Source organism: Lipophrys pholis (genome assembly GCF_963383615.2).
Source record: "Lipophrys pholis genome assembly, chromosome: 7".
In the NCBI taxonomy this organism is placed as follows: domain Eukaryota; kingdom Metazoa; phylum Chordata; class Actinopteri; order Blenniiformes; family Blenniidae; genus Lipophrys; species Lipophrys pholis.
In genome coordinates, this window is record NC_137638.1 from 11,645,131 (window position 1) to 11,671,652 (window position 26,522).

The window sequence follows — 26,522 nt, forward strand, 5'->3', positions numbered from 1 at the left end:
AGAAACTCGAGTACAGCTGTGATGCAGCGTCGCTCACTGTTGGAGGAGCGCTGCAGATGGAGCACAAGTAGAGAAGCAGAGCTGAGAGCCAGTTTGTGAAAATATTGGGAGTTGAACCTTGGTTTTGTCCTGAGACAACAATTCATCATTCAAGACATACAATCAGACACCGACGCGCAAGCATTTAGTCATATTAGTTAGTTAAATAATTAGTATTATTAAGGTTCCAATTTAGTGAGCGGTCACTCACCTGGACCCGGATCTTATTGGCACCGTTACATGTGCAAACCGCACTGCTAGTAAAAAAGGCCCAGACTCAGAAATTTGACAAAACTTTTGTTATAAACAACAAATAGAAATGGAATGAAGTAGAAACAGCTTCTGTTCAACATGAAAAAGTAACTTGATATAAAGCTGCGGTCATCAGGCGAGTTTTTGAAAGCGCCGTCTCTCGCTGGGGCCGAGACTGCAAATCGCCACCACGCCGGTATTTACAGGGCATGACTGAGTAAACGAATGAATACACCTTCAACATTGTGCAAGAAACATTAGTCTGTTTATAGAAGTCTTTAAATAAGTTCCTACTCATAAATAAATAAATATCTCTAACAACAATGACAAATGGTGGGGGATTTTTTTTTTTCTTTTCTTTTTTAAAGTATCTCAGTAGCACAACAAATAGAAAATGCCGGTAAAGACAAGTTTTGGTTCACGGTATCAGAAATAAAACAAGAAGCTTGTTACAATTTTGGTTTCTTGAAAATCTCGTTGGTCTAAATATTGATTGGTTGTGCTAATTTTTGTCTCTACTAATTTCTTTTTTTTTTTTTTATATATATATATTTGCAAACTGGTCTTGAATCCGCTGATTATTTCGGTGAAAGCAGCGGAGGCACGCGGTGTGATTTGCTCTTCAGGGTCCAATAAGGCTGCCGACGCTTTAAAACTGCGTCCCTCCACCAGTCGTGCTGCCACATCCTGAACTACAACGCACATGAACAGTAACAGATATCAGCAGTTGACGAATGGCGGCGGGACGAGGGGGAGAGGCGACTGATGATGGGGGAGAAGGAAGAGGAATGTTAAGGGAAGTCAACACCATAGAAAAGTGTTACTTGATGCCTATAAAAGACATCAGCAGTGATGCTGACTGCTGATAATAAAACAATACGAAAACAAAAAAAAAAAAACAATATGGAGAACAAGACAGAGAAACCACCAGACGCCCTCTTACTATAGTCAGATAGTCGAACTGAAACAACCTTCACTATTCAGGATGAGTTTGCTGAACTCTCAGATGAAGGGGGGGGGGGGGGGGGGTTGGAGAGCAGCAGGTGAGGTCCTGTTAAAACACATATTACTGCAAAAAACTGAGCGTAAGTGACTATTAAAACCTGTGAAGGTCTGAGGTGTATGCGGTCCAGACATAAATAATATTTACTTCTGCTGTGGGTGACCTGGTTAAATTAGTATTTATGTACAAAGTGTCCATGACAAGGTTACATGTTTGTGTAACTGTGCACTGCTTTTGCAAATGTTTTATAATGTTAATGCCAAAATGTGCAAGTCGACAACTGCAAATAAAAAAAAATTATAAAAAAAAACGGGCATTTCTTATTTCAGGCCCTGTTTACACAACAATGTTTCACTTGACAACACCTAATCCGCAAAAAAAAAGCGGGGGCGTTTACACTGCAGCAGCAGACACACAGGCAACGATGTAGTTAGAATGCCAGGCCACTGGAAGGCGCTGTTGCTTGATTTTGTTACGGAACTACACAGACGTGTGCAGAGAACACTACACTATAAATGTGAGGAAAATGGAGAGAACCCGACATCCGCATGGACTGATGATGCATCGGATGCTATCAGGGGTGAGTCTCAACTATTAAACTACTGATCTGGACGATAAAACTGGAATATGGACCGCGAGTCGTACCACTACGCGGCCGCCATGTTTGTTTACAACTGAATGAGCAGGAGGAAGGGGGAGAGATATGCATGCGCAGTAGCAGGTTCTGTAGCCTCCGGGTCAGTCTCTGCAGGAGGGATTTGCCCCGTGAAAGAATCTTTCCACCTTGGGAGCCGGATTAAAAACTTTGCAGATACAGTGCATCCGCAAACTGGTGTCGTGTAAACGGACCCCCCAAAAGTGAAGAAAGTTTTGCGAATACACTCTAATTCGTTGTCGTGTAAACGGGGCCTCAGTTGCACTTTGAAAGAGAAATGAAACATGGGTGCATTTAGGAAAGTTTTTGTTTCGTTAGTAACTATTGCATAACACTGACAGTATTTACATGTAAACTGGTGGATTAGCAGTGTGTTTTGAATTGTTTTTGTTGCCCAGTCACATGGGAGATCTTGCTAAAATTAGCACTTGACTAGATTAAAACGGGAGGGCTGCGAAGTGCTTTGAGGTGGAGATGAGCAGATGTGATGAGGGTCTCTGAGGAGCGTTTGCTGAGGAAATTAGGGGAGCGAGCTGTGAAGCGACATTCTACTTTTAAAATCAAGAGGCAGATAGTGCAAAAACAAATCTCACAATCACTTTGCATGGCTAAGGGCACCTGACAAACTAGTCCCATCATTCTGCATGGCCCCCGTCATGCATTTGTAGCGCTGAAGCTAGTCCTGGTGAGGCTGCTGGCGTGTGTGTGTGTGTGCGTGTGTGTGTTTGATGTGGTTGCATAACAACTTGGGAGGCCAATGATTCATAACATGATCCTCAATTGACATAATCCAACTTACTGTGCTTTTAGTGGAATATGCACTTTGTTTTTTCTTTTTTTATATTAAATGACTCGGGGCAGTAGAAGGCAGCAGTGCTTTTGAGTCAGTGAACCATCAAACCAACAGCTTTGGTTTTCTGATGTCCATCTGTCTCCTTCGGGATTGAGGTGCAAGTCAATTGATGCAGGAACCCGTTTTATCTCTTGCTGCACACTGTACACACATGCACGCACACCAACTGACCTCCGCATGGTGACATCTTTTAGAGCATGCTGTGGCTTGCTACGGCATGCTGAGAATAGTGGGAAGTGGGAAAATACTGACACAAGGTAAAGAAAACACATACTGACAGAAAGGTGGATGGGGTGGGGCTTGGTGCATCACATTTTCCTCCACACCGTCCTGCGCTGCTTCTGTCCTCCACTCCCATCATACATCCCCGGTGTACCATCCCTTGCTCCCCAAAATCAGAAAGATTCACAGCCTCTCTGGGACCTTGGCTATACCCCACTCTCCCCGTTTGTTGTGCCCGCCTCCCCTCCCCCACCTCCGCCCTTTCCGGGATCCCCATGTCCCCTTCTGCATCTGCTGTCTTCCAATAGCCTCCCCCATGGGTAGCCTTTGAATGTGGGGCTGATGGGTAGGTACTTGAAGACCTGGTGTCTGCGGATAAAGTCCATTCCAAATGGCAGATCGTAAGATCTCATCGCTTCCAGCTCTGCAGCGTTGAGACCAGAACCGCGCTTCAGCTTCCTGATGCCCCGTTCCTCCGGGGAACCTTGGGATAAGAACAAGAATATTAAATCACTTGTTCTTTAGAGTTTACAATCAACAGTTCAAGATCAAGAAACATGTTCTTGACCAGGGGCCGGCAATCTTGATCCTTGTGAAGGCCACACAACTGGCAAACAGTGACGGCAGAATCGCGACAAAGCACTTCACCTAAAGTTGGAATCATTTGTCTCTAAATTAAGTTTAATATATTAACAGGGATGCATTGAATGACTTAAACCTTAAATTGCATTTAGTGATAACGTCAATGAAATTACTTTTCTTCTTCCAACACCTCTAAAATCTACAGCCTCCAATAGCTGGAGAGGTACAGCTGCTCATCTCTGATCTGTTTAACCTCACAACATTTAGGGAAACCATCAGAGCACCATCAGACATTAAGAAGTTCATCAATACTTCCATAAACTCTTCTTCCCTCGGCTCTTTTCCAATCAAGTGTACTTGCGCCAGTCACAGCCACATCATCTTACTCCTTGAAAATACTCCCAACTGTTCATTAACAGTACTTCGACACTGTTATTACTGAGAAAGAGAATTAAATATCTTACCAGGGATAGTATTGTCCAAAATGAAGGCCACCGATCCACCGACAAACATGGCAGTGGTGAGGAGCACGTTTAGTACTTGGTCAACTTCAACAATGCCTGAATAAGACAGAGAGACGGATTCACTCAATAATTACATTACATAGTCCTCAGGTTCAAAGGGAAAATGGTCCAGCCTGAACTCATGAATCTGTAACTGAAATAATCACAGCCTGGTTTGTGAGCTGGGGTAATTCCAACAATGACACCATCAAACTATGACATGTCAAGTGGGTTCATTCACAACAGTCTTTCTTATAGCTATCATTCTTAAACAATATACTTAAGAGTATGAACTCTAACATCTATGTTTAACAGCTTTGAGGTGGGAGAGAACTGGAAGTGGAGGCGGCGGCAGATGAGGCATCAAACTGATGTGTGGGCGTACTCGATCTTCAAACACAACAGTAGAAAACAATTTATGCCTAAACACCGTTAGAAAAAGACTTGTGGCTTCTGAAAAACCTCAACATTCCTCACCAAATCAAAAACATCTGTGCTCTCAAAGTTTAAAGTTTCTTGATAGTATATAATTAGAAATGCTCATAAAAAAGTTTAAGTTCTGTTGATCAACACGTGTAGTTGTCAATGTCAAATGACAATATGCTGCGTACATATAGACTAAACCTTTCTGATGACAACACTTCAAAATAACACTAACACCATTTTTGTATTTAAGTCTCTGTAGAGCATTTACCGGTAACCAGCGGGTTTTGTTTGAGGTAGCTTGGCAGCATCAGGCCGAAGAAGATGGAAAAGCCCAGGACGAAGAGGTTCCTGGAGGAGTTCAGGTCGACAAACTGCAGGTTGGACAGTCCCACTGCTGTGATCATACCAAACAGGGTGCAGAACAGAGCTCCCAGGACAGGGTCCGGCAGTGAGGCGAACAGGGCGCTGAATTTACCCACCAGCCCCAGCAGCAGCATCATGGCTGCACCGTACTGGATTACACGTCTGCTGCCCACCTGGACGAACAATCAAAGAGAAGAAGGAGTTCAGGGACACACCCGTTTTGAGACATTTTCACAGTGATTATGGAGGAGTGCTTTTTTAAAGTGGTGTGGCCTCCCTTTGAGGGCCGGATGACAGCGTTTCAGTGGGTGATTTTAGAGAGGAAATACAGACAAAAACAAACAGGGGAATATAAAAAAATCTGCTTTGAGTTTAGAGACGGGAGGACTGAACTAAACCTACCACACTTTGCTATCGTGACTGTAGACATTTTTAAGCCACTTTTTGATCAAAGTAATGGGAAAAATAAATACAGATTTAAATGCTTGAATTAAAACTAAATTGAAAGCAACACAAAGTTATCATAAGCTAAAACATCAGGTGAAATAGAGAAAAGAATGAGAGCAGCTGTGTGTATGTGTGAATGTGTACTACCTTTGTGATTCCAAGGACGCCTATATTTGGACTTGAGGAGGTGGAGCCATTTCCTGTCCCAAAAAGACCATCCAGCACACAGGAAAGACCTTCCATGAAGATCCCGCTGCAGACAGATTACAACAACCATATTAATATATCTAACAGACATTGAAATGTGCAGGTTAACCTTCATGAACAGCAACAAACAAGTCAGGGGATGAGTAAGAGTTACCGGTTGATGGCGTGGATGGGAGGAGGGGGGGCACATGAGAGGCGAGCGCAGGCGTAGTAGTCCCCAATCGACTCGATGATGCTGGACGCCACAGCGCTCATCATGCCGATCACACCGGCAGCTGTTACAGTAGGAAGGCCCCACTGGACTGCGGTAATAAAAACAGAGTGGACTTCACTTATATTGCGCCTTTCATGTGCGTGAGCAGCCCCAAAGCACTTTACATTGTTCATCACATTCACACACACACATTCACACACCAAATATTGTGTCTCAAAGGAGGGAAACAGTGACATTTAAACCAGTTAAGTTTACACTCCCCACACATCGCAGTTTACACTTCACTCAAATCTGTATGCTTTTTACAAACACACCGTCATTCCCAGGCTTCTCAATCTTTTTAAAAAGATTAAAAATGTTCGGTTTCTTTAACTCAACCCTCAGTTATCCAGTTAGATCTACTACACTTGCAAGTCTGAGGCCTGTGCAATTTAGAAAATAAATATAAAAGAAACTGTTAAACAATCAAATGAGCAGATCAAAGCAAAATTGTGAAGTTAAGATGAAAAGTGGTCACAATTGTGATGGGTCATATTCTGGGTGTTAAATGATTGTTTTCAGTATATTCTATTCAAAATGCCACATACACTTAAGATTATAATTTCTCTGAGTCACAATATGATGGTATAATGTGGAAAACCTGAGACAACTCCAACCGCTCAAGTCCATCTGACTGTTCCTCGTCAAACACACTTACAGGGATATGGGATTTTGAACCACGGAGCGGCTATCAGGATTCCTTGACGAGCATCTGTGCGGGCGTAGAAACCGTACTTTTCTTTCTCCGGCGGGAAAACATCCGTCACGGTAAAAATGAAACACAACAGCCAAGACACCAGGATGGCCATTATGATCTAAGTGCAGGAGGAAACAAAACAGTTATTAGACATTATCAGACTGAACTCACAGTAAGACTATCCCTGGTTTGATTCCAGGCTCAAGTTTAAGTTTAATTCAAGGATCAGGTGAATTGACGTCACTGAATTGTAGGGATGGATGAGGCCTCCCACAGGTTTTTTTCTGCCTTTTATTCAATCCTAAAGTGCCTGAAGGTGGGTGGATTTTTGAGTCCTGCATGGGAAAACCTCAGGTAAACCCTCTTTTTCCGTCTCATGTTTCAGTTGAATAACGCTGGTGAGGGCGGGGTAGGTTGAGGTTACGTGTAAAGCTGCAGATTGCGAGCCACATTTGATTATTCAAAACAAAGGAGGTCAGCCTGAAACGCCTCTTTTAAATAAATCTTGTATAACTATTGAAAGTTACTCAACATCTTTTTCACTACAAGGAAAACATTTAACACTTTTGGCCTTCCAGAGAAAGTAAATGATGTCTTGAACCGAGTTAAAAGTGGTGCCAGTTTCCAAGGTTACAACATCAAAAGCTTGTTAACATTTTAAGGTGCTCCAGGAGGCCCGTTTGTTAGACCGCAGTAAGTCAGACTGATTGGTTGTGTGAGTTAAGCTTTTCACCAGCAGAGGGTAGAAAAAGACTGATTTACACACTTCCCACTGTGAAACAAATGAGGTCAGCAGAATAACCTAAACCTTTATGGGATCACAACCCTTCTCTTCTAATGAAGCTTTCCTTCAAACAATTTCTCACCTGAAAGCAGAATGCGTTGTTAAAAATGTGGAACATGTTGATATACTTCTTTTTCTTGAAGAAATTTAATTCTTCAGGTCTTATAAAAAGATATTACTTTTTTCATATTGAACTCATAGTTCTTTGTACTTGAAGGAAAACATTCAGCGGTGTCCTTATTGATAATTCCTTATGCACCTGCCCAATGGAGATGAAACTGATGTGTATATGACACCTAAACTGATGTGGATCTTTATGTCACTAATAATACAGCAAACAAAACTCATATACACATGTTGCATACATAAGTTTCTTTCACATGCTACTTGTGCTGCTACAGCTGTTGAAACATGCCAATTCCAATGTGTGGGATCAAAAAAAACTTAACATACCGTGTCTTGTTCATTTTATGCTATGACAGATTGGACTTAATATTGTTCCACTGGATTTAATGCAATAAACCCACTCAATTCCATCTTATTCTATAAAAGTGTTCACTGGAAAAGGCAATAAACTGAGGTATGTATGCAGTTGTTTACTTACAGGAAACATTTTGAAGACCTGCAGCCGATAAGACGTCCAGCCTTTCTTGGCCTTATAAATCGGCAGAGGAAAGTGAACGTTTCTGGCATACTGAGAGAAGAGCAGCACCAAAAAGATAGTCCTGCAGACAGAAACAAGCCCTCTTTAGTTTGGTGGATCACAGAGAGATAATGGTGTTTTATTACATCAACTGTATATTCTCCTGCGACTGAGCTAATCCTGTACAAACACGTCCCATTTAGTTCCGTCTGTGTCTGGACCCCAGAGACTCAAGAGCCAATCAATTATCTTAAGTGCGTGAGAAATCCGTGGCAATTACTGGCACATATCCTCTGGCCACGTGAAGCAAGGGGAGAGGCCCTTTGGCGATTGCGTAAACAGCCATGACACAGCAGTAGCTGATGTCACTGCAGCTCAATATAACATCTATGATGCACATCTTCCACCATGAATCAGACATCTGTGGTTTAACGGCTCCAGTGATCCACAAGATGAAGAGGCGCTTCACTTTGCTTACAATGTTACTGTAAAGCCTGAAAGTAACCAAAACATAAAATGGTAATTTTTATTATGTTTTATTCTGAAAAATCGAGACTGTTGATTCAAACAGTGTCGGTGGTTTCCAATGGTTACAGTTGTTATGGCAGACAAAACTGCATCAAACCACAAACTTGCTTCTGCTGCATTACAGCTCTCTGCAGGTTCAGGATATGTTCAGTTCTTTACATTTAGCGATGCTAAAAATAACACTACTATCTGTTGTATAACAGCATGCTGAATAATAATCATGTGAATGTATATAACAAGGAACTTCAAGGTGTGTCACTCTGAAGAAACATGATTTGCATCTCTTTGTATAAGAGTGTGTACCTACAGCATAGCAATGCCCCAGTGTTTTCCCGCTCTTTCGCCTGCAGCCTGGAAACCAGACAACCCAATGAGGGCCACCGTGGGGGTGATGGTCAGAGGTCCAATGTACTTCAGCATCATCCCGGGCAGACCCAGCGCTCCGATGCACACCTCAACCAGGGAGGACACAATGATCGCACCTTGGATCTGACCCAGAAAATGAAAAGCAAAAAGGTCAACAAGATAATAGCAGTTTTTATAAATCAATAGTAGCAGACAAGTTGTGTTTACTTTGACTCAACATCATAAAGTCTAATGTAAATAAAAACAAGATGAAGTTGGTTGTTATTGAAAACCAATTTTTAAGAACACTTCAACTTTAGATAACCAAGTCAGTGGTCCCTGCACCGTTTCAATGGAGTGAACTTCAGAGGAAAGGTTTAATGAAAAGGGACACGGGGGCCTATTATGACTCAGGAAAAATGATTTGAGCCTACAAATGACACTGACATAAACATTTATGAAAGAGATGATTATCCCTCAGTTGCTTCTCAGATCATGAGAGAAAGAAATATTTTGCTTCATCTATGCACATAACCATCACACTGCGGATGAGCTTTGTACAAATTAATCTGCATCACCACTGAAGACACTGTACATGAACAGCCTCTTCTTTTCCCTTAAGATAAATAATCTGTTAAATCAGATGCGTGACTCCAGTAAAATAAGCCGTCTGCACCATGGGTTGATGGGACGGGATAACAGAATCACCAGCCTTCTCAGAGATAATCGTGTTTCCATGCGCTTTATTGGTCTGTGCATCTCTTTCCATCACCTTAGATCACCTGCGTGCTTCTCCGTTCAACAATCAGATTCAGTCTGATTAAGTTTTGTCTCTCTCGTGTGTCACATAAAAAAACACATTACTCCACTGGCTCCTCGCCAGTGGAAAAGGTTAATGCAAATTAAAGGCACTTGCCACACAAAACAAACCCTGCAGACATGCAGGAACAGATCTGCTTCTGTGAACGGAGTGCAACCACTGGCCACGCCCCCCTATTCTACATGCTTGTGTAAAGGCATTACATGAGGTGTTATTTAAGCTAGCTTGAATAACTCGTAAACTTTCTGGTCTGCTTTTCTCAGAAAAATGTTTTGCAATCCTCTCACATGTCTATACTCCCTCTTCTGCGACTTTTCCCGTTTGTGTTTCCCCGCCTCACCTCTCGTATCCTGGGGTGCCAGATGTGCTCAGTGTGGAGGAGCTCTGTACTGTTCACGATTGGGATCGCTGGTTGCAGGAAAAAGACGAGATGGCGGATCAGAAAATAAATAACACAAAATCAACTGTGGATATTAATTTTGAGCATGCAGATAAAACTAGATAATCCCATTTGGGGCCGTTTAAGTCACCATTGTCATTACGAGCGCTGAAACTTGAAGCATTCGTATATTTGGAGCAAAAGTCAACAATGACATGCTGTTTGCAGTACTTGGGGAAAGTTTTTCAGAGAAGGGTGAAAAGCAGAAAAAACCTTACCGGTGCTGTTACATTTCCATTTGTCCAGGGATAAGATGGCTCTGGCCGGTGCGAGGAAGGCAAAAGCGCTGGCCTGGAACAAAGGTAACCTAAAGACAAGAAAACATGATTTTTAGAAACAATTTTCAGAATTAGAAAATTTGACATGAACAAACTAAATCTTTAAAAAATGTCATTCAGAATTACATATTATTCACTGTGTCAGATGTTAGGTAATCAGACGGTCATGAGATCAGTTTTGGCCAAGCTGTGACGACAGTTCAACGAGGAAAAAAAGGCAACCAGGGAGACTGTATGGGCATTAAAGACCAAGAACAGAATAATACCAGTTGTGAACAATCTAATAAAACCCACAACTTTTAAGAAAAAGGAAGTGATCACTGTGACAAAAAGGAGTAGAAGAACATCTGTTAGTTTCAATCAAAGAGTTTCAGTATGTGAACAAATTTCCTAATCAACTCTGTCGAGGTGAAACATGTGATCACATGAAGATCTTGGTTCAAAATGATTGTTTAAAGGAGCACTGACATGGCATGTGCAGTGCAACTCGTCCCGTTCCAGCCCAACAGCTCCATATACATGCAGGAGTTCACCTTAAACTGAATTACCCATTTGTGTTAGTCCAACTTTCAAAATATCAATCATGTTTACAGCCACTTTGGAATAATGCAAGAATTAATTTTTGGTGTATTAGAAATGTATACAATTATTACAACTACTGTACAAAATATGTGTATAATCTCCATCATCTGCTTGTTTCCCCCAAAAAATGTATATCAAACTTTTATTTCAGCATAATGTTATCAAAGAAAAGGCGTCAATTTGACCTTATGTACTAAACTTGCATGTTCTTGGAGAACACAAAGTCACCGTGCAAACAAGAAAAACGGCTCAAGCAGCTTGAATGGATAATAAAGTCTAACGACAGCAGCTGCACACACACAAGATCGACCATGCACATGTGAATGCTCACATTACTTGGAACAACTTGACTCATCAAATCACTCACATCTCACTCCACATCTCTTCACTGCTGTATGCCAATGCATCAAGTACAGCGTCTCTACACAAAGTAAATGTGAAGTACTGTCAGGAGTAAATGGTTCAGGTCATTTATAATATGTAATGTACATTAAATCCTTGCTTGTTGAGAGGAACAAGTGACATAAATATTGTTTTGGGGCTTAATGATGACAATCTTTTTTTCTTCTACCTCATTCACTTCATAATGAAATACAAACTATTCTAAGATTTCCATTATACTAGACTGGATTAGTCAGATTGCTCTTCCTTAGCAAATATCCAGTGACTATGCCACTATTCTGTTACGTATTAAATTGTTGATCCTTTGGTTGGTTTCTGAGGTTTTCAAACTTTTTGGCTCAAATGCTACATTATAGATATTTTATTGGTCTTAGAGGACTTTAACAGTATTAACTGCACAAAAGAGATTAAACAAAATTGGCAGATAGACATCAATACATCAGAGAAGCAGCCAAGAGGCCGACGGTAACTCTGGAGGAGCTGCAGAGATCCACATCTCAGGTGAGAGAATCTATCCACAGGGCAGTTATCAGTTTGCACTCCTCAAATAGGACCATAGTTTTCCAGAAGCCATATTAAACAAACATCTGACCAGAGCACCGTCCACTACATGTTTGCTGAGATCAAAATTTTACTTTATGGACTAAATGCAAAACAATATGTTTGGTGGAAAATTTGATTGAATTTGATTTTTCAGTAGAAATGGAGTATTAGTGATGTTTTATTGTGAATTATTCAGTTAATCCTATGATGGTACAGGATAGGCACAAATAAGCCTAGAGGCTTCAGCCTATTCCTTTTTCGGTTGCTGTCTGTTTATTTTGTAAAAACATGATTTTGTTTTTATTTTTTATTTTTAACGAAAATAAAGCATTCATTCATTCATTCATTCATTCATAACTAGCACATCATCTTGAACACACAATTCCCACTGTGAAACATGGTGGTAGCAGCATCATGCTGTGGGGATGCTTTTATTCAGGAGGGATAGACAGGCTGGTCAGAGTTGATGGGAAGATGGATGGAACCAAATACATGGCAATCTTGAAGGAAAACCTGTTAGTCTGCACAAGACTTTAGATTTGGTAAAGGGTTCACCTTCCAGCAGGATGACGACCCAAAACATACAGGCAGAGGTACAATAGAAAGGTTTAAATTAAAGCGTATTCCTGTGTTAGAATGGCAAAATGGAGGTCCAGACGTCCAATTTATCCAATCCATTTGAAAATCAAAGGCAGAAATTGAAAATTGCTGTTCACAGAGGCTCTCCATTCAATGTGACTGAGCTTGACCTATTTTGCAAAGAAGAATGGGCAAAAAATAAATAAAAATCAGTCAGATGTGCAAACCTAGTAGAGACAGACCCCAAAGGATTTGTGGCTGTGATTGAAGGCAAAGGTGGCTCTACAAAGTATTGACTCTGGGTAAGAATACTTTTGCACACCACATGTTTCAGTGCTTTATTTGTAAATTAAAAAAATTAAATAAAATTATAAAGAAAAACTGGAAAACCATGTACCACTTTCCTTCCACTTCAGTTATGTAGCACGTTGTGATGGTCCATCACATACAATCCCAATCATTTCCCTTTGAGGTTGTAATGGGACAAAATGTGAACGAGTTCAAGGGGTAGTAATACATGGAAAGGTTAGTTGTTCTCATCTGATATTTGTGTCTCATTCTTCCTCGAAGAAATCAATTACAATACTAAAATCAAAAACGTTAAAATCAGAAAAAGCCCAGTGTGTGTGAAGTACCCTGAGGGATACCAGAAAAGATCTGGCCTTGGGGTCTAGTAGTGTGTATTGACATGAGGGTTAGGGCAGGTTAAGCTCACTTTAAAAGCATCCTCTCACACAAGCAGTAAGAAATATGAAAGCTGACAGAATTGGGGTTTGATGTCGGTTTTCAACATTAATCTGATTTCATGAAAAGGCTAAATTTACCAAGAAGGCAACACAGCAAACAAAAGATGCCTTCAGTTCACTGAGGTTTCCATTTACACAGCTTGAGATCACACAATAACATGTGACAGTTGCAGTGATCTAAGCAAAACAAACAATACAATACTAACATAACAGAACCAGAGCATTCACGCCCCAAAATGTCAAGAATGTAACTGAGAATAGATCACATTAATAATGGAAGAGGGTCATATTCCATGCTACTGACAGACAGATGTTGCGTATCAGTTCTCAGGCATAAATATGATCAAATGCCAAACTGCATATGAATAGATAGCTCTTTGTCATTCAAAAATACACACAACAGGTGCACACGTGAACAAAATTTCATTGCAAATGGCTAAGATAGCAACACTTATACAGTAATAAAGTGATATACATGCACATGCATCCTCTGAGCATCCCAGTCCATGTGACGTCTGGTATATTACATACAGTTCAGGTTCAAAGTACCAACTTGTATGTTTGATGAGTTTCATATTCCACCCAGTGCTTTGTGTGCAGACTGTAGTTGCTACTGATGGCCACTCTCAACTCGTTTTTTCTTTGCTTTTCTCCTCTCCCAATGTTGACTCTATTATGTGCCATTTCGGTCGATATAGTTTACGGAGAGATGAGGGATAAGAATTGTCTTGTCAGTCTTGTCTCATAGGAAAATAACTTGTTTGACTAAAGTGCCTCTCTCCGAGAACCCGAGGGCAGATTCTTCCGTGTCTTTGTTTCCGAGTATGAGGAAATATAATCCTATAATCTTGCCGTGAAAACAATAGCCCAGTCCTGCCCCCTATTTCTTATCTTAAAAATAAAGTTCCTGGTGGTTACAAATACGTGCCACAGCAAGCGTCAGATATAATCGAACAATCGGGTTATAGCCCAACGTTTGGGTCTCGTCCCAGTTTGACGTGCCTGGCCTATAGGAAGGTACCAAGAAAACAACCTCAGCTGGCTCCCTTCATTGTAGAGGAGCAGTGAGTCAATTTAGAATTTCTCTTGAATGGCTGAACTGAAGGAATGAAGCCTTCCATCCGGCAGAAAAAAAAAATCCTTTCAGTATTTTTGCCATGTGGCTGAATATCTGCACAGACCGGCCATGTTAAGCCTGAAAAGGTCCTACGTCTACACCAACCACCCATGAAGTCCAAAACAGGGAAGAGGTGCAATAAGCATGTGTAGCATATGTTTTCCAATACTCTAGGTTTCTTGGTCGTACATTTCTATAATACCGATTTCAATATAGATTTTAAATGCAGACTGATGTCATCAACAGTATCCGAGACCAAGCTTGAAATTGTAAATGCTCTTGATAGAAATTCAAAGTTACACTTCTAAAGATGTGGCAAAGTAGCTTTTAAATGACAGTGGCTACAAAACGGGAAGAGTAGAATCAAGCATTTTGGAGCTTGGGATACAGTCACATTTGGCCCTAAAACTCAGGAAATGCTGGAAACATTTCAAGAAAATGTGAATGTCCTGGAATATCATTTTATCCATGAGCAAAACAATCCTGCTTCATTAATCTGTAGATGGAAAAAGAAAATCTACATTATAATCTGTTTAACTCAAACGTCACCACCTGAGCATAAGATTGAGTATCCTTGGTGAGCCATCAGAGGGCAATCTCCTTACTAACAACTTAGTATGTTACATGACCCACCAGGGACCAGTAAAATGGGCTTGTTTAGGAGCAGAGGACAAGATGTTGATGTGAATGTTGAAATCCTCGTTAAAAAGTTAAATGTTTGTGCTGGCATGTGTGTGGTCACCATGAAATTAAGTAGATCCAAAATGTAAGTCACTTTTTGAGGAATTGGCAGACTTTCATGCGAGTAATAATGTTTACAGGAAATTGCCAAATGTGCCATTTTCTTTATGCGATTAAGAACGGTGATAAAAGGTGATCAAGCAAAGATGATGACTATTGTAAAGTATGACACATGAGGAGTGTAATCTGATAGCACTGGACAGCTGATCAGATACCATCATTCTCAACATGCATGATTTCCTTTATCTAATCTCTAAAATGACTTTTCTTTTAAACAGGAGCCTACTTTCCCCCCCCCACTACATGCAATTCAAGAATATGAATATAAAACAAGTTTCTCTGGTCTTTGTTCTAAAAGTTTGAATCAGACAAAAAAGAAAAGGCAGATAAGTCGATGTCTGCGCACTATTTTCACTGAGACGATGGTCCAAGCCCCTGAGGTGGTGTCACACAGACTAAGGACTGCACGTCTGCCTGAATGAGGGCATTTGGCCGAGCTGTGGTTCCCTGGTACTGATAACAGGACAATGAAACTGACCTGCCAAGATGGAAAGATTAAGTTTATTAAAAACAGAAAAGGTCCCATCTCTGAAATGCTGTACTTTAATGAAAGAAAAATATAATATTGCGCCAACTCATCCTGGCTTTCATCGAAATGGAATAATATCCATGGCAACAGAAAATATTGTGGATTTCTATTGATGAATTTCATGACTGTTTTGACCCTTGGAGCTGAATCAAGTGGTTGCATAAGTACACAATATTCTGTACCAGAAACCTTCATTTGCAAGTACAAACAAAAATCACAGTGAAGTGACCTGCAGATGAACTATACGCATACACAAGACGAGAGGAAATTAAAAAAAGAATAAAGAGGCGCCTTAGATAAGTCCATTAATAATACATTAGAATGCATTTTTCAATTGACACTTTGCTCCTGAACATCAAATTCAAATGAATTTATCTTCAAACTCTGTCCATCCATTCTTTAAAAACACAAGTGCTCCATGTCAAACACTTGGTTGTTGTGCCGGAGGATTGAGAAACATTCCTACAGGATGTAGCAAAGTTGTGGGAAACTGGGTCAGATGAGGTATTGCCGACATGAGCACATTGGCATGGCCGACAGCAGGGCTTCCCCTCCCGATCAACAGGCTGCTGACAAAGATGTGCCTGTGTGTTTTAATCGATTATAACCTCAGTGTTATTCACACTCTGTACCCAGGAGTGATGCAAGAGTTGAACCGAACGCAGCTCCCTTCACCAGACCATAGTTAAATCCCATTTCTGTTTGGATTGCAAAATCGCTTCAACCTTCAGTTCGGGAACTATGCGCTTTTCCTGAGTAGGTTATTTTTGTGTGTGCTTCCACACAAGGAAACAACCCCAGTCACATGAGCAAAACAAGGAACTTAAAATGTTCTTCACTCATCACATTATCAAAGGAAAAGTGGCAACAAGGCAACTGCTGCAGAATAAACCCCTTTCATACAAATGTGTGCATACTAAGTGGATCATTGTGAAGTTGTGAGGCTTCGATTGTAACACACACACACACACACACACACACACACACACACACAGACAGACAGACAGACAGACAGACAGACAGACAGACAGACAGACAGACAGACAGACAGACAGACAGACAGACAGACAGACAGACAGACAGACAGACAGACAGACACACACACACACACACACACACTTCAGAATGACATAGAGAGGAGATGCAGAGAAAGAGGAACTTCAAGGAGATGATGGCTCTTGTCTTAAAGTGGTACTTATGGAGGAGAAAAGTAAAGTGTAGGAAAATGGGGACTTGGAAATTCAGTAAAGACATAATGAAAAGTACATTTTACATAAACACAAAGGCTATAAAGGACTTTATTATTTGGATGCAGGCATGGATTTAATACTTCTTATGGGGCATTCCATGTGTATGTACCTGCAGCCCAGCGTGGTCTGCAGCAGGGTGGTGATGCCCACACAGAAGAAGATGGTCCCTATGAGTTGGCTTGTGGCCCACTGGTCAAAGCCAACACACATAGCATCGGCGAGGAGGAACGGCACGGCGATAGTTCCACTGAAGCATGTCAAGTAGTGCTGGAAAGAGAGGTGTCACAGAGTGAGTATTTACATGTACCTACGAGTTCAGTGTTTGCCATAACTTCATGATGATTTGGAGCAGAAGTGTCAACAGAAACAAACAGACAAATAAACGTGGCTGATTTTATAACCTCCTTGGCAGAGGCAAATATAATACGAATTGGGAACTGCATGAAAAGTGAACATTTTGTCTTAGGTTTTTAATCCAGAACAAAGTCAATATTTTGTCAGAAATGTATCTTGTGAGTTTGGCAGAAACATCATCCAGTCATTGGAAAAGTAAGTAAAACTGAAAGAACTGAGTCACTATGTTCTTACATTTCTTATTATTTTGTACTTTGTGAGCAGTAAAGAAAACTCTTCAGTTTGGCATTGCTGGTTAAAAATAAATTTCCCAAAAGAAAGGAAACAAAAGCATTATTTTTAGGAAGACGTTACCATAGCAGTTCAACCACAGATAATTGTATTTTTTGTTTTGCTAAAGAAACCTCATTTTGCAAAAAGAAAAGACATCTCATGACACGCGAGTATAGCCAGACAGACATAATTATCAGGGTGTGTGGAAAATACTCACCCACTCTAACCTTGCTGGCCTTTGCAACCTTCTGTGTGATTGAAACTCCTAAATCTACTGAAAGCTGGCTCGCTTGTGACCAACCCTTTATGAAAACAAGACGTCTTAAAAGCTAGTTTAAGAGCTCCACTGGAGCGATGTAGGTAAAAAGCCCCAAGATCTTTTGGGAATTTCAACTGTTAAAACCATTGTTCACTGAATTTAGAGATTTATTTCATTTACCTCAGCAAATGAAGCTCTTCTGACAAATGGTCAAAAAGCCAAAAGCCCTGTGTTGGTGTTGAACACAAACACACTGAGTCACAGGCTGAAGACATTAACCTACTGAACCACCAGCATGACGACAACTGTGAGCAAACCTCTATTTCTGTGCCTGAGAGTCAATATCTTAATGAATCCCCGGCACATGTGCATGAAAAATACTGCACGGAGACGACGCTCGTACCAAAATTCAGCGTGAGAGGCACGCACGCACTGATTCTACAGGGAATGTATGGGCATGCTTTTCCATTTCATTTGCAAAGTGTATATTTACCTGTAAGCCCAAAAACACACACAGGTACCAGGGCGGAGTGTCCTCAATTGTATAGATCATATCCATTCTCCTTGCATCTACACTGTCTGTGCTGTCGAGGGTCTCGGACATCGAGCTCTGCACACAGGGAACATAGAAAACATATTCATCCACAAATTCTATAGTGTTTACTTTGTACAGAAATAAGTCAAATTCTCATGAAACTAGAAGAGCAGGAATTTCTGAATGAAAAACCCCCAAAACAGTCTGATTAAAAAAAAAAAGTAGTAACTGAAGAATCACATTTGTTTGGAAAAAGCAGAACACAACAGTTAGTTCTCTATGCAAAAGAAAAAAAAGCACTGTCACAAGTGACAACAAGAGAGGAAGACAGAAATAATTAACTCTTACGAGACAGTTTCACAATTCCAATTGTTTTGCTCAATTTTTCAATGTTTAGAGCAAGCTGCTGCAGCGATGATTTTGCACTTCACTAGTTTTAACCACAAGGTAACAGACTTTTCAATCCTCTTCACATAAGCAATAGTATTCTCTATGTAAATTAAATAAACTGTCAGCTCATTTTCCCCCCGAAAAGGAACCGTAAACAAAACAAGTCTCATAGGTTTTAGATTTACTACTCAACCTAAAATATCTGACCCTTGCTTTAGTTTTAGACTTTTCAATGCCAGTCAAAGCTTTCTGAGATGCACCTGTACTATCAGTCATGATCAATTGATACGACGTTCTTAAGAATGAGTTTATCATTTTTCCGTTATGGGAAGGATTTTAACCTTTGAATGTTGTCTCATCAAGATCAAATGCCTGACATCTTTTAGATTGTATTGTATTCGATTTTTGGCATTCCATTGGTAGTTTATCTGGTTCCTGAAGAATTTATGCAGTAGATCTCGTCGGACAATTTGACTCTCACTGACACCAGCCTCAGTTCAAAAAGCTTTTAAATTCCATGAAACAGAGTGACATCTACTTCCCCAGTTGGAAATGCAAACCTACGGTAGCTTTCATGTTTGGCTGCTCTGTGAATAACAACCAGGTCGTTTGTTGTTGTACAACAATTACTACAATTGTGTCACGACTTTAAAGATATGGGGTAAAGTTGTTGATTAAAGAGACTACTCTGATGCTGTGTTTCAGAAATGACAGTGCTGAAACTTGAATCATGAACTTTACGCTGCAAGTTTACGCTTTATGAGCCATGTGACTGTGTCAGAAAGTTGTCAGCAAAACACATTCGGTTTGTGTTTCAGTTCTACAATGACCCTCTAGTTACCTTTTCGGCTGCTTGGTTTTCCTTGGAGTAAACGGCCATCAACTCTGTGTTCTCAGTGTCCTGGTCTCCATTTGCACCGCCAACACCATTCACCACCACCTAAACACACACGTACATAAATTAAGATAGTTATGTCAACGCTGGCCTTTTCACAAATGCAACACAAGTCCGAAATTGCAGCAGCTAGTAAACTATGGAAGTTCCTGGAAATCAGTGTAGGATGTTCAAAGCTTTGACATATAGATGGCTGGCTGATAAGGGCACTTTAAATTGATGAGGTGAAGGAGTGTGCATACCTGTTGTCCACGTGTAGTGATATATTTCACAACAGTAATAAAAGAAATGCAAAGCTTACAAGCATTCCTTTCTGAGAGCATGTGTTGTCATGTTACTAAGAGTCCTAGTATGCTCTCTGCATACTCATAAATACAGTACTGACACTTAATTCACTGTATTTTTTATCATGATGACTGAAAAACAAAACAAAGTGTAGATGTTGCTTGTGTGATTGATTCCCAGCCTGAAGTACAACGTGCAGAATGATGGAATGAAATGGGTATTGGCATGGAGCACGTCATGTGTCTGTCAGGACTTGGATGTCAGACCAGCAAAGTCCTCTGAGGATAAACTTTGAGAATTTCTACATGCATATACACACTACTCAGTCAATAATGTAAACTGATCTGGTGAAATAGTGAATACCATAGTGGGAAAAAGAAACAAACTGAAGGGAGATTGCCTCAATTTGTGCATGACTGAATGACTGCACAATCACTCAAAGAAAGCTTTGTCTTATTTTTTTTTTGTTGACAATTGGAAGAAAACTTCCACAGGAAACCTTGTCACAGCCGTGTGGAACATGTCCGAACTTTAAATTTCCATCTTCTATACCCGCTTCATCCAGTTCAGAGTGACTGATCTCAGCTGACAAAGAGCAAATAGTAGTGTAAACCCAAGTTGTCGTTTCACCACAGAGGAAACACAGAGTTGCTGACAATCTCACATCTGTGAGCAACTAAGAGTCACACGTTAACCTCATACATACGTGCAAAGTCAACTTACAAAGTCAGTCAACTGCAGAATCGAATCGGTGCTGTGAGGTAACAGTCCTCACCGTTACACAACTCTGGAGCTTAGTTTCTTTCAGTGGTTAAAACATGTTGGGAGCACTTCCTTAAATCTACATCAACTGTTTATTGTCCATGTAGGCGGACAGAAACCAAAGAAACCTCATTATAAGATCCATCTTTCTTATATGAAAAACGAGCAAGCAATTATCATTTAATCTATTCATAAAACACATATGCACCAAAGTGCTGCATAAAATAATAAATAAGATATAAAAGTGTAAAGTGCACAATTCACAGGTTATAAAATAGATAAAAGATACAGACAATACAGAAAAAAGATGGGTAATATATAAGGCATCAAAAGATAAGTAAAACTGCATAGGGTACAAAGACAATGGGTCACATGTTGTTGAAGGCCAAAGAGAAAAGGTGGGTAAAATACATTTCTTGGCAGCTAAGCCTAAATCAAACCACTAAAACCAAAACAACAACCTGAAAGACAGAGCTGAAGGCAGAGCAGACATGACAGAACACATTTAAGAATTGTTTATCATAAATGTTGGCTGAGATTAAAAGGAAGACTTCAATAACAAAATGTAATATGTTCATGCATGTTTGGAAGATGATTATCAAACGTTTATGTGAAAAGCATTTAATCCTGCATGTGAGTCATGCTGAGCTTGCTTTAGCTGCTTTGTATACACTTCGTGCAATTTTAAACTTTTTCTAGTTACGAAAGCAGCTCTGAATTGAAGTGTACACTTAGAGGTCAAGGTCTTCCATTTCACTCTTTTTCATTGAAGTGGCTTGTATGTACAACGTCACATAATATATAAATAATCAAATTACAGCCATAACAAACATTCATTTATTTCACAGTCAGAAAACGTTGTCATTTAAATCTGTTATTTGAAGTTTTCAAAAGTCTTTAAGGCCATTCAGTGTAGTTAGCACAGTGTTTGTCGTGCAGGAAGTAGATCTGAGATAAATTCTTATCCACTGTGCCGAGTTTGAATGTCTATCCCGTGCAGATTTTTTCCGGAGTCCTCCCACAATCCAAAGACACGCACTTCAGAATCAAAGGCGAATTTAAAATATTTTGTAGATGCGAATGCATGCGTTTGTCTTTCCGTGTTAGGACTGTGATGAACTGGTAACAGGTGCCCGACGTGTCCTGCTTTTTGCCCACTGTGAGCTGTTACAGACTGCAGCCCCCATGAAAAGGGTAAAAGGTGACCCTTTTAAAAAATCTTGTAATTTATACAGTTAATTTAGGAAAAACACTGTTGTTTATGTGGCACGTGTTGTGTGATTTATCAGTGGGCCTTGGACAAATTACAGCTCTTATCAAATTACCTATTGACCTACATAATGCAGCGGCCTAATGCCAGAAGGACAAACAAAGGAACTGTATAGACGGCGCTACAGCAGCAGCTCGCACCGAGTGACCATGAAAGTCAATGTGTGGCTTTCCGCTGAAATGCAATGTTAAAACATGACAGAGAGTCAAAGAAGGGAGGAGAGAAGAGCCGTTTCAACATAAGGCAGAGTACAAATATTGTCTTCAATATTTGTCCGTCACATCAACTTGTCTTATGCTTGTCTGTCTTTGTCTCACAAGCAGCATTTATGACAAAAGATGAACAAAGCTGCGTACCGGAATGGGGTAGAAGTCGGCACCGTGTTTGCTCTCCTCTTCATATTTCCCTCCTTCACTGCCACTGTCCATGGACTTGGAGGTGGTATTCTTTCCCACGCCCATCCTTGTGTCGTTGTCGTCCTCGTCTGCCCCTGTCCCCCCTTTATCTCTCTCTGGCGTAAACACTGTAGACGAATCCTTCAATCCAATCGCATTGTCCAGGACTGCCTCACCTGCTTGGGAAAAACAGACAGATACACAAAGATTAATGATTTACTCCGAGGGCCATGATTTTACTATGATGTTCTGACATCACAATGCCTGAGAAGCTGCCACCTGGAGTTAATGTTTTGTTTTTGTCAAAAATAACCACACAAGTAACTAGAAAATGTATAAAGTAAAAAAAAAAAAAAAAAAAAGATCCATCTGTGGGCTATGTCCACATAACTGCAAAGTCTTACATTATAATGTATGTTTTTTGTGAGGTTTGCCGATTCAGGACTAATTGGTTGCTTTGTAAATAATCAAAGCAACTTTTAGACAAGGCGATTTAAGTATTCGAAAGCTAAAACAATTCATCAATATTCTTTCTAACTGTCCAGCTGTGTCAGCCAGTGTTTAATGTACCACTTTTAGTGATACAATAAATCAATACACTTTTCCAAGTTGCACCAAGATAACAGACAAAAACGCCCCTGTAATCATTGCCAGTAATAATAGTCATTTTTAGCACGTTCCAACATTTTACAGACCGAAGCATTAAGAGAATGATCAAAAGGAGTAATACGCAAATAAGTCACTGATGGAAAAAGAATGATTGGGCTATAATCAAGTTATCTAAAAAGTAGAAATGTTGGGATGAACAATTTATACACTTCAGGTATTAATCCATGTTGCCATCAATTTACTGTCTGACAGACACATTCACAGACGATAGGGGAAAGACATGAGATTATTTTTGATAGAGAAGAGGAACAGAATAATCAGAGCGGAGAGATGGTGAAACAGGTGCAGATGCAGGAGGCAGAAAGAGCAGGATGCCAATTTGTTCCATTGTGCACAGTGCATGTATGATAATGTCTAATCCCACACAAAAGGAGTGTCTCTGTTATTGGTTTCACTAACCTTTAGGTTGGATCACAGCCACATACCTAATGCACTGAAAGAGATAAGCTGTTGAACTGTGATCTTTCTGACAATGAAACCAAAATGAGATGATTGATGACTGATTGGACAGGCTTGTAACACTGATGTATGTTTTGACTGTGTATGTTTGGTTAGCGTTGCCCAAAATGTCGTAGCTGAACAAGTGAGACAACTATCAAAACATCCCTCATAAAAGACAAAGTCTGGAAAGACAACAAGATACCAATGGTATAAAGACAACAAAGGAGCAGCTGCAAGACAACCTGTATTTTTTATTTATTTTTAAATCATATTCTTAACTGAACTCACAGCACAATGGTGGTTTAACAGCATGTTACTGCTGATGCTGAATGTTTTGTTACATTAGTAAGTATATGACTTTTAGACCAATAAATAGAACAGTCGCAAAAAACAACCTGTATTATCAGGCCGACTGTATAGTGTGTTACGATACTGATCTAAGACCCCCCCCCTCCTTTATTTTCTAAGAACTTTGTAAATGATGATGTAAAAATAAGTTTAGTAAATTAGTAATAATAAAACATAAGACATTTACAGACTTGTATTAAGATTTACTAAATATTTTATATCAAAAACATCTTATTAGAAGAAGAAGAGTTTGTTTTCTATTGCTCATCGATCTCAACAGATGTGAAACTAAGCTCATACATCTTAGAAATCTTAATGTTTAAAACTAAAAATGACTATTTGGTATGAGACAAATGTATGTGGCATCGGGGGGCAAAATGTGATTCAAGCTCTGTGAGCCCAGTGCCCCACGAGGCTTTATTGTAAAGTTGTTCTGTTGGTCAAAGCTCATTTAATACCTTCAAAATACACGTTACTTCACATTGGCACTTTCTGATAAACACTATTGTTGTCATGCACAACTGTCTTAGAAACTAGATGAAAAATCTATTTGCTTCAAATGTGCCTATTTCATATTGAGGAAGTTTTCACAGTTGATGCATAGTGATTTCTGTTTGAATATAAATATTAAAAAAAATATTTGCAGCTGTAATCTACTGTTTATCAAATGTTTGCAACAGAGAATGAAGAGATTAATTTATTTGCCTCAAGTTCCTTAAATGCGTGAATGAACCCTGCCAAAGCAGAGTGTATCTTGCCATTTACCATTCTGATCACAAATAAATGTCCAGATTCAATTACACAGGAAAAAAAATGCAATTACAAAGACGAATGGGGTCATTGTGGCTTTCTGATAGCCTTGGGCTTTAAAACATTGATATCTGGTTTAGATCTGGATGAATAACTTTGCTGCGTCATGTCATCCTCATTCTCCTTATTCATTTCCTGGTGGCTCTATTCTGTTCAGTGAGAAGAAAACTGCAGCCGCGTCCTACGAAGAAGTTTCACAGTTGGGTTTTCTACTGCTACATGCCTGTCAATGTCTTGTGAAATGTCAGCAGATGCCTTCCTGCCGTCAACCATTATGTCCTCTGTAGATCAAATAAATTTATCTGTCATTTTTCTGAATTTTAATAGATTCAGCCCCGACACCCCTCATAAAGATTATCTCCCACCCAGCCAGGACCCCTGCTTGCAGTGTAAGATGTTGGGATAGGTGTAATACCTAGTTGACACATCCCATCACTCCTGTCAAGCTGGGCGGCTGGGAGCATCTGTGTGGAAGGAGCAAGAAAGAAGGGGGAAAAGAGAAGGTGATAGATAGAGGGAGAGAGAGAGAGAGCGAGAGAGAGAGAGAGACCAAGAGAAAGACAGAGACGGGGAGGTGACACAGAGGAGAAGCACAGAGGGGTCAAGGATAAAAAGGAGGAGCAGGAGGAGGAGGAGGGAGGTGAGACATAAGTTAATTTGACAGGAAGCATTAAATCACAAGCACAAGTTATCAGTGAGACTGATGTGCCGATTATGATTTAGATCATCAGGTAAAAAATGTATTCAAGAAGGCAGGTTGAGTGAAGTGTAGCAGAAAAACATCCATCTGGCTCAAAGCTAGAATGACAGTGATTGGCGGAACAGTCTTTGGAGGAGAGGGTGGGGGTGGATTAGTTTAAGTTGAAGGTAATCGAGCCAAACAAGTTCTCAAGCCATTTTCATCAGCCTTCACCTGCCCTGTTAAGTTTAATTCAAGGCTGTACATCAACTGGCAAAAAAATAATCCAATAATCATAAATGTAGCTCTGCTGTCAACCTCCCTGGGTCTCACCTTTGTAGTTCTGACGACCATCTTATTAAAGAAGATAGTGACTCATCAAGTTAAGCTCTAATATGCGTACCATGGATTAAAGGAAATTCCACTTGGGGGAAAATAACTTGTCAGATGATCGGGCATTATTTTAAACAGGGAGTGGAACTACCTGAAGCTCATTAACTTTGATGAGTGACTTTAACCACTTCAAAGTTGACAGATGATTTGCATCCCTGAAAGGATGAGTAATTTTTTTAGATTTGAAGGTAATCCATGCCTCATTATCCACACCTTTATCCACGTCAGCCTTTATCTGTTGTTTAGTGCTGCACCGAGCAGCTGCACGGCATGAAAAGTTAAATAAATACTGGACTCTGAGCTGAATGAGACCTCGTCTGACTTTGTTCTCATGAACCTCACAGATATTAAGTGAAAAGCCAGACAAACAAATACAATTCATGTCAAATTTAACCACTGTGATAAAATAAAAAAATTACATGGTTAGTCAGTCTTTTATCCATCTAGTGGTTCTCAGACCACTGAATAGCCCACACAGGACATGAAAACAGACCAGATATTTGACCTCAGTGCTGCCCAGCCTGTGGCTTTCTGTGCTCTGTGAGCCAGCTGTGAGATGCAGAGTATGACAGGACGTATCCCAGAAGCCTCTGGGGGACGCCAGGTCTGATTAGGCATGTGCTAACACCAGGAGAGCTGTGTTACTGTAGCATGAAATCCTCAAATGCCCAGCTCCACTGTCGGCCAAGAGACAAAAGCACTCTGCTCGACCCATCCCCGTGTGTTCTGTCTGCTGGTGTTGACTGGGAATGCATCCATTCGCACACACAAGAAGACAGACAACCAGGAGAAAACAGAGACACATGGGGAAGTGGAGCGAGAGAGCGGACGTGAAATCGAGTTTACGTGATTACGTAAGAGTGGAGAAATCTGCTG

At 40.3% G+C, this 26,522-nt stretch overlaps 1 protein-coding gene across 4 annotated transcripts in view; it reads right to left on the reverse strand.

Moving 5' to 3' along the window:
* Positions 1-810: 810 nt before the first annotated feature.
* The window catches only part of slc23a2 (solute carrier family 23 member 2), a 36,639-nt gene continuing 10,927 nt past the window's right edge, over positions 811-26,522 (reverse strand). For 2 of the 4 annotated variants that reach the window (XM_080467737.1, XM_080467735.1), the window contains exons 2-15: positions 22,268-22,482; positions 19,541-19,639; positions 18,268-18,384; positions 16,998-17,155; positions 10,280-10,368; positions 9,963-10,030; positions 8,765-8,946; positions 7,891-8,011; positions 6,464-6,620; positions 5,707-5,854; positions 5,493-5,598; positions 4,804-5,071; positions 4,071-4,166; positions 811-3,508 (exon numbers count right to left, since the gene is read on the reverse strand). In XM_080467737.1, the coding sequence (XP_080323863.1) occupies positions 3,231-3,508; positions 4,071-4,166; positions 4,804-5,071; positions 5,493-5,598; positions 5,707-5,854; positions 6,464-6,620; positions 7,891-8,011; positions 8,765-8,946; positions 9,963-10,030; positions 10,280-10,368; positions 16,998-17,155; positions 18,268-18,384; positions 19,541-19,639; positions 22,268-22,372 (1,992 nt within the window). In that variant the 5' untranslated portion in view covers positions 22,373-22,482 and the 3' untranslated portion in view covers positions 811-3,230. Of the gene's footprint in view, positions 3,509-4,070; positions 4,167-4,803; positions 5,072-5,492; positions 5,599-5,706; positions 5,855-6,463; positions 6,621-7,890; positions 8,012-8,764; positions 8,947-9,962; positions 10,031-10,279; positions 10,369-16,997; positions 17,156-18,267; positions 18,385-19,540; positions 19,640-22,267; positions 22,486-24,989; positions 25,039-26,522 lie in introns of all 4 variants that reach the window. The other 2 variants (XM_080467734.1, XM_080467736.1) reach the window with 2 other exon arrangements.